At 45.6% G+C, this 18,457-nt stretch overlaps 1 protein-coding gene across 1 annotated transcript in view; it reads right to left on the bottom strand.

Moving 5' to 3' along the window:
• WASHC1 (WASH complex subunit 1) overlaps positions 1–18,457 on the bottom strand; it is a 32,623-nt gene that overhangs the window by 3,635 nt on the left and 10,531 nt on the right. Inside the window, 4 exon segments of the mRNA XM_035898135.1 lie at positions 453–588; positions 1,508–1,644; positions 6,667–6,813; positions 7,518–7,629. Of these exon segments, the coding sequence (XP_035754028.1) occupies positions 453–588; positions 1,508–1,644; positions 6,667–6,813; positions 7,518–7,629 (532 nt within the window).

The raw sequence follows: 18,457 nt of genomic DNA, 5'->3' as shown, positions 1-18,457 counted from the left end.
CACCAAGCACAAACCCTTTGCTCAGTCTGGCTGGCACCAGCAGGTGCCCCTTTTTTTTTCAGGAATGATGGGGATCAGACCCCCTCCCAGGCACCTCATCCTCAGACTTCTCACGAGGCTCAGGAGTTAGCACAAGGAGGATCAAGTGATGGAGCCTCCAAACTCCTCTACAGCCTTGAGGTCTAGCAGCAAGGTGAATCAATATTATATCACTCTTCTTGCACCACTCAGCAAAGGCTTGAGCAGAGATAAAAACCTGCCAAATTTGAGGGGTTTGTCTCACCCATCAAGCAGGACTTCAAGCACAGAAATGGGCAAGGTCCTTCTGATAAGTGAGATAACTCTGCAGCCCCACGAGGGGCCATTCTCCTACCTTGCTCTCCACCCTAAGAAGCCCTCTCCTCTCAGAGATGAGCACAATCCTCTGAAGCATCTCTACAGCTGCATCTCACCTGTCGGTCCAGCTGTCCCCTTTTGGTGATGGAGAGAGGAGCATCAAAGAGCTTCTCTTCTGTCTCTGTTTCCAGAGCCACGTGGGTCTTGGTCACTGCTCCAGCCAGAGGATCCAGAAAAACATACTTCTTGTACCTAAGGGTAGAAGACAAGTATTTCAGCGATGCTGCCTCAAGAGCCAAGGCCAGAAGAAACCGTGTACCCCAGGCAGCCTTGGAAGTGGAGACCTCCCAACACACTCGTGCAGGTGGAACATGTTGGGCCTTCCAGTTTCCTTCTTCTAGTCCCATTTTCCTGCCTCACCCCTTCACAACCAGGAGGTGATCAGCTCCCCCTCGCTGCCAGCGCAGCCTCCACATTTATCCTAAAGCAAAGCCCCACTGCACTGCCATCATTACCAAGCTCTCCCCCTCCCACTGCCTGGCCTGAGACTGTCCTACCCCAGGATGACTTGTCACTCAAAGGGCAAGGGGAAAGATAAAGAGGGGAAATAATCTGTGGCTCAGGGAAAGAAAGAAGAGGTTCAGCATCTGAAAGCTCAAGAAGGGCTTAAAGAAGTTCTTCAGTATGGGCAGAAGGAGGAACTATGAAGCAAAGCCCAATGGGAAAGGGAACTGCAGTGAAAGCTAATGGAGACGTTAAAGCAGCAACAGCAGTAAAATGTTGCTGTGAGGAACCATCAGGAGAAGGAGCAGAACCTAGGCAGGCACACAGGGCACAGAAGGGCAGGAGTGACAGCAGCTTTCAAGGCTGGAGAGAAATTATTACAGTGGTATGACAGGAAAAACTAAGTCGGGGCAGGGGAGTGCAAAGTCGGTTTTAAAGCAAGTGAGTGGAGGATCAGGTGCAGACAAAACAACTCCTTCCACCCGAGTGAGGAAGAAAGGGCTGCTAGCTGCAAGACAGTGGAGAGATACCAAACCCTGTCCCATTGAGAGCCTGATACGCAAGATCCCCAGGAAAGCAAGCAGCTATTGCTGGCCCCAGGGCAGGGAGAGCTCCTCTGAAGACAAGCAGGGGCAGGTGAGCAGCACGGAGCTGCTCCAGCTCTCACAGGTTCTCGGTGGTGTTAAAGAGCAGGAGGGAGCTGAGGGAGCTGATGTTCCTGGGGAGGCTGCCAAGGCCTTCTTCTGCATCATCCTCCTGGTGAATTTTGGTGCTCAGGCACACAGGGAAATACTTGAGCTTCTCCTGCAAGAAGACAAATAACAGGTAGCAAGACACTAAAATCACAGCTGCTGAAACAGCTCTACCCAGCCACCACAACCCACGCTGCTGGATCCACTGCATGGTCTGGGAACACGACTGCTCCCTCCCTACCTCCCTTTGAGCAAGGAAGCACATGGACAACACTGCAGCCTCACACTCATGACAGATCTCAGCAGTTTGGACCCATGGCAAGTGCTTTTGGTGCCGTGGATGGGTCACATTGAACAGGTGTTGCTGTGGCAAGGATTCACCAGAATAAAACAACCCCTCGGGCTCTATAGCCAGAGGCAGGATCAAGCACTGCAGTCAAAAAGGCATTTGTTACAGTCTCCAACTAGTAGACATTTTCGTGCAGGCAGAGTCCCCCAAACATCTCTATTACTTCCCCTCTGCTGCCTTCAGTTGATGTTTTAAGTGATGTGATCCCACCGGTGGGGTGTGCAGGGAAGGCAAAGGAAAAAGAGGTTAGGAAAAAACAGAGTGCCTGCACTAGGCAAGAGATCAGGCAGAAGGGAGTGTGCAGGGTGGAACGTGTGCCAGATGGTTTCGCAAAGCCTGAGGGATTTGCAGGAGTTTTCAACTCTAATGAACTGAAATCTCCTCTCTCTTGGTTCTAAAACTTCATGCATAATATATAGAGCTCCCTTTAGAAAAGGACTTATTACATCTGAACTGCTTGACTTTTATAGAGCACAGGAACTGCCATCCCAGATCAGACCAGTGCTTCAGCTAGCGTGACAGTGCCCGCTGCCAGATGCTCTGGGGGATGAAGCTCGGTGCCCACAACAAGCTCTGCTGTAGAGGGAGGAAAGGCATCAGTTTCTGAACCCAGAGACATCCTGGGATGGACGAACCTCCACCCCAGACCCCTCCCCACACTCTTCCTCAGCCCCTTCACGACTCCTGTTACTTCTTCACCAACGAGGACGAGCAGCAGCCTGGCAGCCGTGCGGTGCTAAGTGTTCAAACCAGAGGAAACCAGAGCACTAACCAGGACAGTCTGTCAGATTAAATAACTGGGCACACTCTTGAGGTTTTCTTCTGTCACCAGAAGATGACCACTTCGACTGCCGTCCACAGCTTCCTACTGCCTCACTACTTCCAGCATCCCTGCTCTATCCCATTCTCCGAGTCCTTCCTCCCTCCTTGTACTTGTACAGGGGAAATGGGAGACCACCCTTGGTTCAGTTTTAAGACCACATCTCAGCAACATAAGCAGTTTCTGCTGATTGAAATTTCAGGCTTGAATTTGGTAGCCAGAAATCCTGGGAAATGGCTTAGTCACAGCTCAGTTAACTGACTAAGAGTTTGTATGATGCTCTGAGTCTATAAAATGCTATAAGAAAAGACCTGGGAGGTTTTGACTTAATTTCCACACACACACACACACACACCCCCCCAACCCACATTCCAACTTGTGAAAAATACACTGAAATAAACATCTTGAATTTTTACAGAAGCGAGTAGGCGAAAATATATAAATTGTTATTTAGACACTGTGGAAGCAGAGATTCAAAAATAAAGGTTCTTTTGATCATTAATATTCATTTCCCAATGTTTAATTTTTTAAGCATGAGGGAGTACTGACGTTTTTGCTAGAACTGTTCACACACACTTAGCCCTCAAGTCATATATATATTTTTTTAATTCTCTCTTTGTAGATTTCAATTAGCATTGGAAGACTGTGCGTCACTTTAAGGGCGTAGTGAGAAACCAACCATTACCTACATTTACGCATAAGTCTCATCTAAGGCAGTTATAAAAGCACTAACCATGAGCATTACTCTTGAAACGTGAGGCTCTACATAATCCTTTTAATTTAAATGCCACCAAAGTGCTAGTCTTATTCAAGTACTTAGATCTGTTTTGAAATTTAGAACAGCTACATACCATCAATAATATCCTGCAACTGTGAATTCCACAAGTTAACATGCCATTTAAAAATTAGTTTCCTTACAGGGACATTAAGGCCTTAAGCCAAAGGTTCAGCAACCTCGACATACTGAAGTTACACAGGGCGCATGAATGCTCAAACGCCGCAACCTGGGGTTTGACACCTGGCAAGATCACACCCCTAAGGACGCTGCATTTCCAGGCATATTTCTTCCTAAAAGCCTACAGTTAAAAATGTATAAAGTCACCCGGGTTCTTAAGTTTAATTAAGCACACACTATCACAAAGGGAATTGGCATGATACACCAAAAGCCCTATTCCCCCCATCCCAACGGAGTGCTCAAGCTAGCTGGAAAAGCACTTGAAGTTGAGCAAGTGCCAAAAACCTGGTTTAGCCTCCCCATGCCCATGGTGGACTCCAAGAGAGGCAGAATTCACAAGGACATGCTCGGTTACTGACATTTTTGAAGCCTAGCAAGATTACTCCAGCGGTGGACTGTAACTTTTGCTTCGACCTCTTCCCAAGCCCAGGCAGACTGTGTCTCCCACCCCGTTTTCCAGCCTACTATGGGGCACTTGCATCACCTGGACACAGGTCCCACCGCACAGGCAGTGCCCAGCGCCTGAGAAGCCCTGCAGGGCTGTAGCCAGTTCACTGTTGAACCCTGCCTAGCTGCTACCACAGCAACGTGCAAAGCAAGTGGCTTTCTGTGCTCACCACAAGGACCCCATTCCTGGCACTCTTATCCATCGGTGCTTACCTTACCAAGCTAAACAGTGCCCTCTCAACAGCTGAGTTTTCACTTGCTTGGCGTGGGGAGAGGGAAAGGAGAATTTCCCAGGAGGGAAGTGTTTTTAAATAAACTTGAAGACCACGCACATTTCCAACTCAGCTGATTTCCTCCCAGAGCACAAACCCTAAACACCGAGCATGGGCTGCCACCACTTACCCTCAAACTGACACAAGCAGAGCTTGCTTTCCTGGTGGGGTGCGTGTGTGCATGTGAAGTTAGCAAAGGCCACCGCGACTGCTCCCAGCAAAGAGGCCCTCATTAGAAGTGAAAACAGGCAGCGAGCCTCTGCTGAAAGCTCTGAATAATTGAGGAGGGCATAAATGCAAACATTAGACTTCCCTCTGTCACATTTCATTACTGCAAGGCACATCAGGCTCCGTGCTCAGCTATGGCCGAGAAAGGCCTCGTCCCCGTGGAACGTGGTCAGAGCTTGGCCACACTGAGCCCCACTCAGCACACCAGCTGCTCCTGCCGCGGGCCCCTCCATCATTCATCAGCTGACAGCCGCTCGCCAGCACAGCAGCGTCCCCCTGTCCCACAGAAGAGCTGCAGGAGCTAGTGTCTGTGATCTTGGCAAGAGTAACAAGACCTTCACATGAAGTAGGGTCAGCAAAGCCAGAGAAAGATCAACAGCCCCAAAGGAGGATCATAAGATGGGTCACAGAGGGGATGAACAAATACAGACATCCCCTGGCGCCTGCAATGAAGTCCCTGTGGTGATGGCAGCCTTAGTCACAGAGGGCAGAACATGGCAATGGTACAGAGACCACCTGGGACAGGGAAGAGGTGGCAGGGGCAGCGGGGAAGGGCATGCAGAGCCTACTGGAGCCAGAGGGCCAGTTGGGTGGGCACACCATTTGCTCTTGGTGGGATGCTACTTTTTACCAGCTGATGCTCTTCTCAGTCCCCTGTGCAAGGGGCAGTATGCTTGCACCAGCCCTTTCATGGTGGGAAAACGCCTCCCCTGCCCACTCACTGCCTACCTCTGCTCCCCCCACGATCTGATGGGATGGGGCCACCAGCTAGACAGCACGACTGCAACTGGCCTCCCCTGGCTGGCCAGCAGCAGGTCCTACACAGCTCTGCCCTGCGCTACCGTCAGGGCTCGAAGGAAGCACGAACCCTGCTTGCGTTTGCCAGCTGTCCATTCAGCCAGCAGCCCCGCTTCCCTGGCCTGGCTGAAATATTCAAAACTACCTCCCTGTGTGAGGTCTCAACTCTATTAAAACTCAGGAAAGTTTAGCGTGATAAATTATTCCGTGGCAGCTTTATTTTTGGGCCAAGGCATACAAGGATGAGGAAAGGAAGTCTTTTTAGGGATGGAGAGCGGGGAAGTTGTCAGGTTGATCCCTAACCTGGCAGGAAGGGCACATCTGCTACTCCTGGCACAGCACATACACAAACTTTTAAACTTGAAACACAGCAACTCTTCCTCCCCATCTTCCAACCCAGGATGTTGACCCAAATTGTTGGAGACTCCTTTGGTAGCATCTCCTGCCAAACCCGCCACTTCTCAGACCTCCCTATGAAGCCTCTATCTGCCACTCAATCCACAGGCTTAAAGGCAACTCAGTACTTCAGGACCTCCTTCAACACCACCAGCTGCAGACATCTGCACTATGGGCACACCTGGAAGCCACAACTGTGCTGCATACCGAGAAGTTCAGCCCCTCTCTGAAGGGCTTGGAACTTGCAATAGCTAAACACAAGGCAAAGGAGAAGCAAAGCACAAACAAAAGATGCAAAGAAGCAAAATGATCTTCCCCTCCGAAAAGTAAAGCTTTGCTGGGAACCAGGCAGGGACAATACCCAAGTATGATGCTTTTCCTGGGACAGAAAAATGCTCTAATGACTTCTTTTTCTCCTGACACACTCACAGCATTTTTAGCTTTCCCTTCTCACCATCACTTATGTTAGAGCCTTCAGAAACTATTTTTCAAACAATTATGACCCTGATCCCAGCTGCCTTGCTATGCATAGCTGAAGCCTTAGGGCCAGCCAGCAGCACTCACCAGCACCACTGCAGGAAACAGCAGTGTTTCAGGAAAACGGAACTGCTCTGGGGTGTTGGCAGCCAACAGTCACCTAGAGCACTCAACCACTGTGCCAGGGTCTGGTACTGACCTGGCTCTCTCAAACCAGCAGCTCTGCAAGCTTCCCAGCCTGACCTCACACACCACCGCCAACAGGCCAAGCTGAAAAGACATTCTGCCCCCAGCCTATATCCCAAAGCCCTGGTCTCCTTCATCAAAGAGACTAACAGCCTCCCAGCTTCTCTTTGCTCGTTCATCTCAAGGTCTGCTCTCCTCCTCCTTACCTGCAGAGCTTTCTCATCCAGCACTCGGTGTTTGCTCTGAATCTTGTGTCTTGGCCATTTCTGTTTAGCTGGGTCTTCTGCGCCAGCAAAAATTGAACTGTACTCCTGCAGTCGTTCAGGGGCTGGATACTTGGCACTGGAAAATACCTGTGGAGAGACAAGAATGGACTGAAAAATCCCAACAACTAAGCAATCCCACACTACAAAAACAGATGGAGTGCAGTCAGTGTGCAGTCTGTGCTGCTGGTGGGAATGGACAGCCTTGTAGTCAACAGGCTCCTAAGGGTTACCTGCATGGACCCAATCATGCATGGGCTATCACTTCAGAAAATAAAAGTGCCAGAACTTCTCTCTAAATATAAGTACTAGGAGACTATAGGCTTCCACTGTCTGGAAGAGAATTTGAAATGCTGTATTAAATGGAGGAAGAACAGGGAAAGAAGAGTTTTCACCAATTTTACATGGCTCTACAAGATTAAGATGCACTAAGGGGAGGCTCTCCAACAGTAACTTTCATTCAAATAGCCAAAGCGTCTACGAGCTTGAAGCAAGAAGGTATTGGGCCTAGCTCAGCACATGCCTTTTCTCTTTCTTGGGGAGAAGCTGGGGCAGCAACTTATACAGACATCATAGGGCCAGAAGCTGTGTGGCTCATGGGTCTAAAAACCATTAACTAGCTGACTCAGGAAGGGGATTCTCATCACAGCCCTGCTCAGCAGTGAGGCAGGGAGAGGTGAGTGGGTAGCAGTGGTGGCAGCCAAGCCCTGTTCTTCTCCAGAGCTTACATCAGGAGTAAAGAGAGACAGTGGAAGGAAGAAGGGAGGCCATGCAGCCTTTACCGAAGTCACTACCTTAATAGCCTTCTTGCTGCCCTTTATCTTCTCAATCTTCGCTTGGGCGAGCGTGAGTCTCTCACCGATTGCCTGCAGCTGTGCCCGGCTGGCCTCCACCCGCTGAGAGATCCTAGGATGGAAGCACCTTTCTTAAGATGAAGAATCCAGAGCCAGAGATATTTTTTGGCAACAGCCAGTGCCCAGGTTGATGTGAATCTCGGTGGACTCGATTGTTTCATAGGGCAAAAGAGTGCTGGTTGAGATACGCTTGTCTTGGTCCCCCTGAGAGTTTTATGTACTCTGACATGAAGGTATGTCTAGTCCGTGACTCACAGCACAACCCTCCTGTGGCTGTTTGAGGCACAGCACAGAAAGATGGAAAACTGCAGCTTTTTTGTGACACCAGTCCTATGTTGCTCTGCAGGTGCTGCTGACAAGAAAGCCATAGCCAGTTATCAACTACCAACATATTTTTAATAAAAATGACTTGTTAAAAATGAAAGGCAACACATGCTAATGAGCAGAGTTCAGGACTTGCAAGGCTTATCCTGTCCTCTACTATACCAGCGGTTTGTTGCACAACTTCTTCCATGTTGCTTCACAGCTTTGTGATTTGGTTTCCGCATCAGTTAAACAATATTAGGTCCTCATTTGGAGCAATAAAGCACGTTAACTTGCATAATTTTAGCATAACTAGATCAGCAACAAAGTGCTTTGGGACAGAGGTGAAAAGCACTCTGTGGCAGCAGGGGATAGCGGTCACTGCTTAAGTACCTCTGCGTCCACCATGTATGCAAATTCCTTTCCCACAAAGATTATAGCAGGCATTTTGCAGCCAGAGGCACAACTGAGAGCCAGCATCCCGGGCACAGTTGCCACCATGCTGCAGGAACGGTTGCACAGGCTCAACCAGAGACTAGGACGGACATCGGAACCAGGCATCAGCCACAGGTAACTATGGAGTCACCTTCTCAGAAGAGACCTTCCTTCCCTATGCATAACTAGCAGGATCTCCGTAGCTTCAAGCTCAAAAGCTGAAAATTGTTCTGAATCTTCACCCCTCTAATGAAACCACCAAATAATATTTTTATGGCTATACAACCCATTAGGAAAGATAGCACTCCACTTCAGCAATATTTTTGTAGCAATGAGTTCTATCGGATCATTTTGTACCTGTAAAAATCAATCTCAAGCACTGTCTTTAAATTTCACCAAAAGTCCCTCTTCACTTTTGAGAGCTCCCATGCTTTTTTCCCCACTCTGTATAATTCCTTTTAGTAACAAATTTGACATCAGCAGTGATCCATGAGTCCCATTTTCAAACTGTACCAAACTTGTCTTTTCAAGTATTTTCACTCTGTGCAGCACATTCCCTATTACAGTAGAGAAATGGACTCCACTAAAGCCCCCCCACACACACACATTGTAGGTAGTGAAAAAACTGCAAGTACAAGCAGCCTATTCACCTTGTATAATCCTGAAAGACCCCCACTTCTTTCTCTAAACAGCCTGAAGTGTTTCTGTTTGTTTGTAGCCATGCTCCTCTCTTTCTGGAGGCATCAAAATCCTTCCTTACGCATATGGCAGGAGAGCACACAGCCTGTTTCTACTTTATTCTTTTTGGAGCAGGAGATGAGCAAAACTGAACCTCATGAGATTCTCCCTCTTGGAATTATTCTCCATTTCCCCATCCTTTTATTTTAAATACAGTCTAACAGCTTGTATTTTGTACCAACACTAAGTACAAATCTGTTCATGACTTCTTTCCCACACCCTCACTCTGTCTCCGTGGAGTAAGTTCACATCACTTATACACTTGATAGGTTCTCAGAGTAGTTTCTGTTGTTCCTTTCAGTGTGCATTTCCTAGCACCTGTCTGCAGCAAATTTCATGTGTCATAGGGCTGTCCCATTGCCTTGTTTTGTCAAAGTGTGAGATGCCTCTGAAGGACCTAAGTCTTCCCTAACTACTCTCCCCAGCAAATTTTCCCACCTCACAGTTCACCTCTTTTCTAGATGTTTCATAATTGTATTGATTGACACTATTTCCAGCACTGCTCCTGTGGGCATCTGACTATTTTTACTTCCTTCAAAGCTGAAAAAAAATGGTCATTTATTTCTGCTTTGCCTCTCTCCCTCAAATCAATGATGCAGTTTTCCCTCTCACCTGTGAGTAGACCCCTCTCCTAGAAGAGCTCAACAAAGCCTTCTTGAAGCTCCAGATAAAAGCAAAATGTATCAACTGCCTTTTAGCCAGTACCCTGCTGACTCCCAGACACATGTTCCTCTCCCAGAAGAAATTTTAAGCAAATAGTTACGTAAGCTCAGGCTTAGAATCCAGTAGCAGTCAAACGCTTCCCTCACTCCCTTTCCTGCCGCACGCTATCCCCACTGCTTCACCAGGTATCGCCTCTTCCTCTCCCTTTCCACACTCACTCTTTTGCTAGCTGTGAACAAGTGAAGGAGTTTCTGAGGAATCCCATTATCCTCACCTTTCACCCCTAACCACTTCCACACTTAACATTCATCCTTTAAGAAACCCAGTTTAGGAGAGGAATGGTGCCACAACTCCCTTTACACCCCCACCAGACACAGGCAGTGCATTGGCATTTGCATTTTTACAAAGGGCTTTTTGGTGCTTAGAGTACTAACCCCTCCCGTAGGACATGGGCAGCATCAGGGGAAGAAGAGAAAGCAAAGCACCTCTCAGCCCACAGCGCTGCATACATCTTTCTCATTTAAGGTTTGCTGGGCCCTCTCTGAAAAAGGAGGCATCCCTAAAGACAGAGCATGACTGGCATTCATCCATCCCTACTGCCCACCAAATAGAAGAGAGTGGTTACATTCACCGATAAAAGGACAGTATCAAGCAGACGGCCTGCTCCCAGCACAAGCTGGAGAAGTTGTCCAGTGCCAGCTCAGGTGTTTCAAGCCATGATGGCACTTCTCTGAGGCACCCTGTACCTTCTTCTGTGATCTCCAACTCTAGGACTTGCCAGGCCAAATCCCACTCACCTTAAGAGATAAGCCAAAAGCCTTCACCTTAGGTGGTACAGATGCAGGCATACAACACAGAAGGAATACACACCAGTCTACAGAATTTATTTGTTGCTGAGCAAGATAACGATGAAAATAAATTATTAAACTCCCTCAATCCAACTAATCCAAATTCCACCACATGTACAAGTTCCTAAAAGTGCATGACTGTTAATGCACGTATAGTTCAAGATACAGTTGCATGTGTTTGTTAGAAGAGACAACATATTGATACTGAAAAAATACATGGAAAAAAAACCACTTCATGTTTAAGTATCCTCCAGCAACTTTAGTATTTCTGCTGCTGTGGAAACTGAACTTACTCCAAGGAGTCAACCTGGTGTTTGTAAACAAAGGAAACATGAAGGGATGGAGAGGGCCGTTGCCAAGGAAAAGTGTTTGAAGCAAGGTGGTATTCAGACCTCAACCTCCATTTAAGGAGTGTGTTACTGAGTGGTGTTTGTTTGAACCGCAATTGCAATCAGGACAGGAGGGGTAAATGTTAATAAAATGGCCCATTACCACCCCTCAGAACCATGCACTCAGACAGCCAAAAGCACCATCAGCATCCAAACCTACCCCATGCCTATCCTATTAGTCACTGCTGTATGATTTTGCTCTCTGTGCTCTTTTCTGCTTGAGAAACCCCTTCAGTTAGATTCAGTGTGACTTTGGAGTTGCAAAGAAGCAGGAGGCATGCAGCAACAGCCCCTCCCTTCAGGCAGGGTGCATGCTTCAGGACAAGTGAAAAGGAGAATATACCAGTGCCTTCAAATCCTGGGCACTAAGATAAACCAACCTTCCCCTCCCAATGGTTTTCTTTGGGGAAGTAATACATGTAGCAGATTAAATCTATCTAGTGGATTATCACTTAATCCATACAGACTTTTATTTTTAATCTAAGCAGATATTAAAGCCAATCTTTCAGCTGCTTTGATTCAAGCTTTCACATTCTCTTGTCCCTCTGAAATCTTTTTGCAGTCGAGCCCCCTGCACCTCACCCCCAAACTTGGATCTCATTTCTCCTAAAGCCCTCATCCTTCTGCCTTGAGCTCCTCTCTGTTTTAGAGGCAACTCTCTCCAACACCCACAGCAGGTCCCAGGAATTCTTCCTCCCATCTAACCATCTCCCTCCCTGACCCTGTATCTTCCATCCCACCTGCAGCCATGGAGCAGATCACTTCCCGTTATCTCCTTATAACTTTTCTGATAATCTTCACATTTGGGCAGCTACTGAAAGACCTCCTCTGCCTTGCCTGTGTCTGCTCATGGAGGAAAAATTAATGTTCTCTTACTCCCATAGGAAAAAGATTTGAGGCATTAGGCATTTGGCATCCAGGACACTGGACACTGCCTGCCAGTTGTCAGCACTGGCATTAATACAATATATTTCTATGAGGGTCTCCAAGCACTCCACAATGCCAAAAAAAAGAATTGTGATTTTTTTATTATCTATATTTGCTAGGGATCAGACAGCATCAGAAAAAGGTTTGAAATCAGAGCACGTTTAAAGACACACTGACAGATTCCCAGAAACACGACTGAGCAAGACAGAATTCAGCTGGAGGGAAGCATCACAGCAGAAGGAGACCCTTTGCTGTCCATGTACACATCACCCAGAAGTGACAGGGATGACAAAACTTGGGAAGTGGGGGAGAGAAGAGGCGAGCTCCACACCAAGGTGAACGAGAAAGGCAAGGCAGCAGAGGCTGGGAGTAAACCTCTCTAGAATACCAAAGAACTTCAATCTCATGTCTGAAGTACAAAAGTAAGCGATCAACCAAGGAGAAAGAACATTACGGAGCAGAATGAGAAATGAAGTTGCACAGGAGGATAAAGCAGCTAAAGTATTAAATGACTTTTTTTTCTTAAAGGAGGACTGTACACATCACAGCAAGTCAAGCTTCTGATCTCCTCCCAGCCCAGGCTCCATCCCTGAGAGATAGCAGGGGGATGCTCAGCATTGCTGTTCTAAACCTCATGGTACGGACGGTAAATTTGTTCTATAAACCCTTGGCTTTTTGCCTAAAAGTCAAGCTGCCCTTTTTTTTTTTTTTTAATTTCCTCCAACAAAGCATGCTTTTATTCAATTCCTCCCTTACTGCAGGAGGCATGAATTAGAAGGGATGGAGTTTATGGTTCTTGTATTTTATTACATCCTCAAACTCTCCAAGTGGCTGGTGCAAGGTAACAAGGGAAGATAACAGTGCTGGATGCCATTCATCCTTCCCACAGCATCAGTGCCCAAACCAACATGCTACCATTACTGATGAATGAGATACCATTAAACCTCTGGGACAAGGTTCACTGGGTTACCAGAAGTGAGAGAACCACTGGCAAGTTGAGGAGGGGCTACCTCCCAGGGGAGGGGAAATATCCCATGATGAAAGCAGTAGAAGGTGGTGTTGAGGGAGCTAAGTGTCCATCTTTCTTTTCAGGCTACCAAGCCCCTTCCTCACCCGCTTCTTTCCTGGGACCCAGAGGCACATCACTGCTATCTTCTACTTGTACGCTGCAAAGAAGAAAGTCTCGAACTTTTTTAAGTTTTAATTTGTCTAAGAATCTTCTTGAACAAAGGCCGTGGGCTTTCATGGCTCCTCAGGCTGCTGAAGCGATGGGGAAACATGAATGCATCACCCCTGGTACCCATAACTCAGGGCTTTGATGCACAATCCACTAGACTGAAGCAGGCCTAGCGAGCTAGGCTAGAATATCTAAGTGTGTTCTGGCTGGCTAACGAAGGATAATATTTTATGAGGCACCAGAGTGTGCTTTACAAACAGCCTTACCGCATATGGATGTTGTTACACACTGTGGTGGGCCAGCTCAGAGTTCATGCAGCAATGACCAGCACAGTCAGAAATGGACTGTGAGAAGCCTGAGCCCTGCTACCCCGCTCCCACACACTGCCTCTGCCCCAGCAGCTGGCAACATCGCAGGATCGAGATGGAGAGAGCACAGGAAACGCTCCTAAGGCATTTACAGTTTACAGCGATCCAGGGAAGCATTCAAAGCCAGTTCACAAAGCCAATTCGCCTTGAAAGCTTGAAAGGCAAAAAGCAAAAAGGCATGCTTTTAGAAAAAGCATATAAAAAGCCGACGACGTTCAACCACTCAAAGAAAGATCAACTTGTTTGCTTTCTGCTCTTCTCTCTCCTTCATATTTAAGCAGTTTTAAAAAGTCTTACTTCATGTCTGAGTAGGTGTAATCAGAAACTGTCATCATACACCATCTCTGACAGAAAGAAATCCCAAGTGTGACAGTGTAATCAACCTTCCTTCCTCCATTAAGGGTTTGGGTATTATACTAATTAATGTTTATCACACTTTGATTGCTCCTTGAGCCTGATTTGCAGGTGTTTCAGCACTCACATATTGCCCCGCTCCTGTGATGCCAAACAGCTTTTCAGATTGGAGAGTGATCAAGGTTGCCAGGTTATCCTCAGCAGGATCTGGCATACATCACTCTCCACAGGTCATGTTCTCACAAAAATAATTTCATTTTGATTTTTAATCTCTCATTTCACAAGATGCTCATGCTACTGTGAATTAAGTTTATGTAAAACTAGAAACTTAGAATTTTGACCTATCATCACAGCATCCTCCTACATCTTCCCCTGCAGCTTGTTCTCCTCCCCAGAAAAGCAGCTTTTCTTTGCTTTTTTTTTTTTTTAAATAAAAAACAGTCACAAACAAGTTCTTTAACCTTCCAACCTTTTTACTTGCCTCTTACCACTGACTGATCTGAAAGCAGACAGGCTTTCCTGGATTTAGTATAAATATATACTAAGTCTGTGTTTGCAAATAAATTACACAATTAGATCTTCTATTTAAACTACACAGGCTACTTTCCAATAATAGTGTTAAGATATATAAACACAAGAAGTTCTACCATCATACTGACAACTTTTGGGAAGGATGCTCTAAAAGAAGTAATGGGAAAAAAATGTGGTTTTTCTACCAGTACTGATGGAGTTTCATAGGTGACCTTCAGAGTTTGTCCACTGGCAATGTGGGGGCAGATGCTGAACACCACCACGGAGCTGCTTCCCAGAGTAGCAGCCACAGAAAGAGTCTTGAGATATTAGGCAGCAGATGCTGTTAGTACAAGTAACTGGCTTGTTATCTATACAGTCTTCACTCATCCTTGCAAAATTCTCACAAGTATTTGCTCACTGAAGCTCAATCTTTTGTAATAATAGCCTAAAGTAGTTATGTTTCCTTTTTCTTTTTTTTTTTTTTAAAATCACTATTGAAAGGAAAACTAATCCTGTTTGGACAGAATTTTAAGAGAATGTCAGAAGTAAATTTTATTTCCTTGTTGCTTGAAGTTATGGATCATATTTGGCAGATAGTTTGAGAAGGTGTTGTGGCTTTGGTGTTTGTAAATTAATCAACTGTGAACACAAACATTAGGTTTCTTTTTTCTCCCATCAAATCTCCTTTCTTAGGATAGCCAAAGATCTTCCTCTCTGTCCCCACAAAACAGAAAATGTGTATCATCACACAGAATCACAGGAAACCTACGTAGTGGAGAAATACCCAGGTGACCCTGTGGTGAACAATACCTGGGGGTAGGGAGAGCCAGCACCTTTAAAAAGGTCTCAGATTCCTCTGGATCCCTGAGCATAAAAGAAATTCCTTCCCAGCCTTCATTTGGGCACGGTGCCTGATTCTACACAATGCTTCTGTTGTACACTTCACTTTTAATCAACACTATGCTCTACATTTCCTATCAGCAGTAGTCACAGGAGGCAGATCAGCCTGGATTTCAATGTCTGATCTGTGCCTTCTCCCAGGTGAAAAAGAAATGCACAAGCCTCCAGCCAAAATTGATGCTTCTTCTGAGCTTCACCTGCAGGTAGCAACAGCAGGAACTAGCACTGACAGGTCCATCACAGCCTCCCCAGCCCTTTTAGCCCATGCCTCACTTGAGCCTCGCTACATCACCATGAGAACATGGGAAGGGCGACATTTGCAGTCTCCCTCTCCACTGGCGAGGCAGCCCACACCAACTCAACATGACAGAACAAGAAGAAAGCCTGGTTTGGAGCAGAAGATCAGGAAGTTCCTCTTTATTCCTAGCTTTCCCCCATACCTTCTAAGTGGGTTTAAATCAGTTTTCTTGACCAAGATAAGTAGCACCCTGTTGTGCACGTGTGGTAAGAACTGATACAGTGAACATCCCTAAAGGTTCTACTGCAGGGCTTGCCCTAATGTAAGGCTGGATGTACCAGGTAAACTGAGCTCCTACTCCTTCACTGGGATGGAGGCTTTTTACACCAACTTTTTACAACCAACAGCACGTAGCACAGATGCTGCTCCTAGTCTGTTTATCTCCACTACCAAAACAGTCATTGTCACCAAGAATAAGAATGCTGATCAAAACACACCCGCCTCTGGAGCAGAAAATGATTCCTTGTGATAGAAGATCAAACTCTAATCATTCTCCAAGAAAAACATTGCTTTTCTTTGCATTTAATCAAATATCATTAGAACTTCATAGCTTTTCACCCAAAGATCTCAAAGCAATTTCCAAGCGTTAATTAAGTCTCAGTTGCTTGTGACAGCAAGAGTGGAATTGTTTGTCCCCTGTGACAAAGGAAATCTGGGGAAATTCACAGTACAGTCCCAGCAGACCAGATTTTCAGTCCATCATTCACTGATTTGAACAATTTTTGCTTTAATTCACAGGAGTTAACACATACATTTAAAGAGTTGTTTAATTTTCAGTTTTACTGAGTTTAAGACCACCTGTGCAACCACTTCTTTACTGAGTTTAAGACCACCGCTTCTACACTCTTCAGTGCCTTCCCATTGGCAAGTCTGTCCCACTGCTGCTCTCTAGAATAAACTACAGCCAGCAAGTACTGATCCAACACATTGACTATTCTCTCCACCACCATTTCTTTCTCCAGATCCAAAATATACCCTCTCCCCACATTTAAGACACAAGTTTGAAGGTAAAGGGTTTTGCATTGGCTTTAAATTTTTCCGCACTTCCCAGTAGCTGATGGCAATCACACAGAATTTGACTTACATGCCACATGCTGAACCCTTCAGTCCCCTTTTCAATAACAGATACTTAAGAGCTATCATTTACAAGCTAGTAATCACACAGCAGTCACCAATTAAAATCAGTCTCTATAAAAAACAGTCCTGCACAACTGGAGTTCCATATTCAGAAGAAAGAAAGCAAGCCTAACTAAGAAAAATGACTTAGTACCATAAAGCAGTCCATTTCATCAACTGTGAAACCCTCAAAGACAACTCTGCTTCACCTCTTCTTCTTTTAGCTCTTAGTTCCTTTCTGACTTCCACCATGTAATAGGGGTCTGCCTCTGTGGTCTTTCCTCACTTTGTCCTGACCTACTGAAGTTGTTATCAGGTACTTGGTAAATGACTTAACTAGCTTTTGAACGATGACTTGGAGTATCCAGGTAATTTTGTTCTGCTCTCAATACTGTGTTTCTGCTCATCATATTTGCTGCAGTGATCACTGTACTTTCAACAGCTTACACCTCAATCAAATTTCTTCTATTCCCTTCCACTCTTCCTTCAATTAGATGCTTCTGCCCTTGCAAGCGTTGCCATTCACTGCTTCTGTACACCAGTCCATGATCCCCCTCAGCATCTTGTGAGGACCAGTGTTGATTCCCAAGGTTTCCCCAAAGTTTTGCTACAATGAAAACAAGCCCAACCACACAAGAGAACTGTTTCTGAGAAAGCATATAAGCTTTTTGCTAGTTATGAAAACTCATTACTAAATACATCTTTTCCCTTTCTCGCCCATGCTTCCAATTTGAACTTCTCATAACAGATCCTTCTCTTTCAAAACAGGTCTCCTCTTAAAGGAAAAATTTCTTTCTGTATTTTTTACAAATGGACCTTTTTATTTAGAAATATTTGCTCTTCAGAAACAGAGGTTATTTAGTGTTACTTCTTCATTTTCCTACAATCAATTGCAGTCACACTCAAATCTCAAAAGGCACCTTCTATGATATGCCCATCAATAAGCTAATTTGAGCATAAGTGCTTCTTCAACAAATGAGAGCAACTCTTTATGACATGTAATCCATCTAACACCTTTCCTGAGTGATTACAGCACTTCCTTACTTTCTTGGGGGATTTCTGGTTACTTTTCCCAAAAAAAACCTTTGGGCCCTGGGCAGAGATTTTTCTAACAGCATCAAAGAGCAGATGCCTCTCTGCTTGGACTGATAGCTGCTCTGACATTTCAATGAAACAGTCTGTGGCACATTAAGTGATCAAACATCACCTTTAGATATATGATGTAATTTTCCTCACTGTCCTTTTAAAACTCATCTTCCCCACATAGTGACTCACAAATAGTCATCAAGAATGGAAATACTACCTTCACAATAATACCAGAGCAAATTTGCACAGTATACTTTTCAAACCTCCTTCCCCATCCCAAAACTACCAGGACTGTAAATTCATAAATTTTAATAGCCTAACCACTTGCCCTGTGACATACACAATAAATCTCACAGACCAATGCATTTAGCAGCAGCTAATCCTCTCATACCAGCTAAAAGTAAGCATGAAGCATAATGAAGGGCATGATTTTGGCTATGGGTTGTTTGGGGCTTCCCCCCTGCCCCCAAATCACCCATGTGCTAGAAAGAACAAAGAAAACCCTGCCTGGTGCCTCAGTAACCCAACAGGCATTGGGAGCTTCTCATTGTCCCTCCCTCAAAAAAAGTCACAGGAAGTCTGAATTTGTTCTGGAATCAACAAAATCCACAATGCCACTGTCAAAAGTATTGTTGTTGAAGCAAAAACAAAGAAACCCAGTCATTGGGCCAAAGTGACAGAGAGAACTGAACAGTGGAGACCATGAAATTTCTAGTTCTTAGTGCTGAGCTACTGGAATGACTGGTGTGTTATATACCTTTCATA

This window comes from Egretta garzetta, unplaced genomic scaffold (genome assembly GCF_000687185.1).
Source record: "Egretta garzetta isolate BGI_Z169 unplaced genomic scaffold, ASM68718v1 scaffold427, whole genome shotgun sequence".
In the NCBI taxonomy this organism is placed as follows: domain Eukaryota; kingdom Metazoa; phylum Chordata; class Aves; order Pelecaniformes; family Ardeidae; genus Egretta; species Egretta garzetta.
The sequence above is the reverse complement of the archived record's forward strand: the minus strand, read 5'-3'. Positions and strand labels throughout refer to the sequence as shown.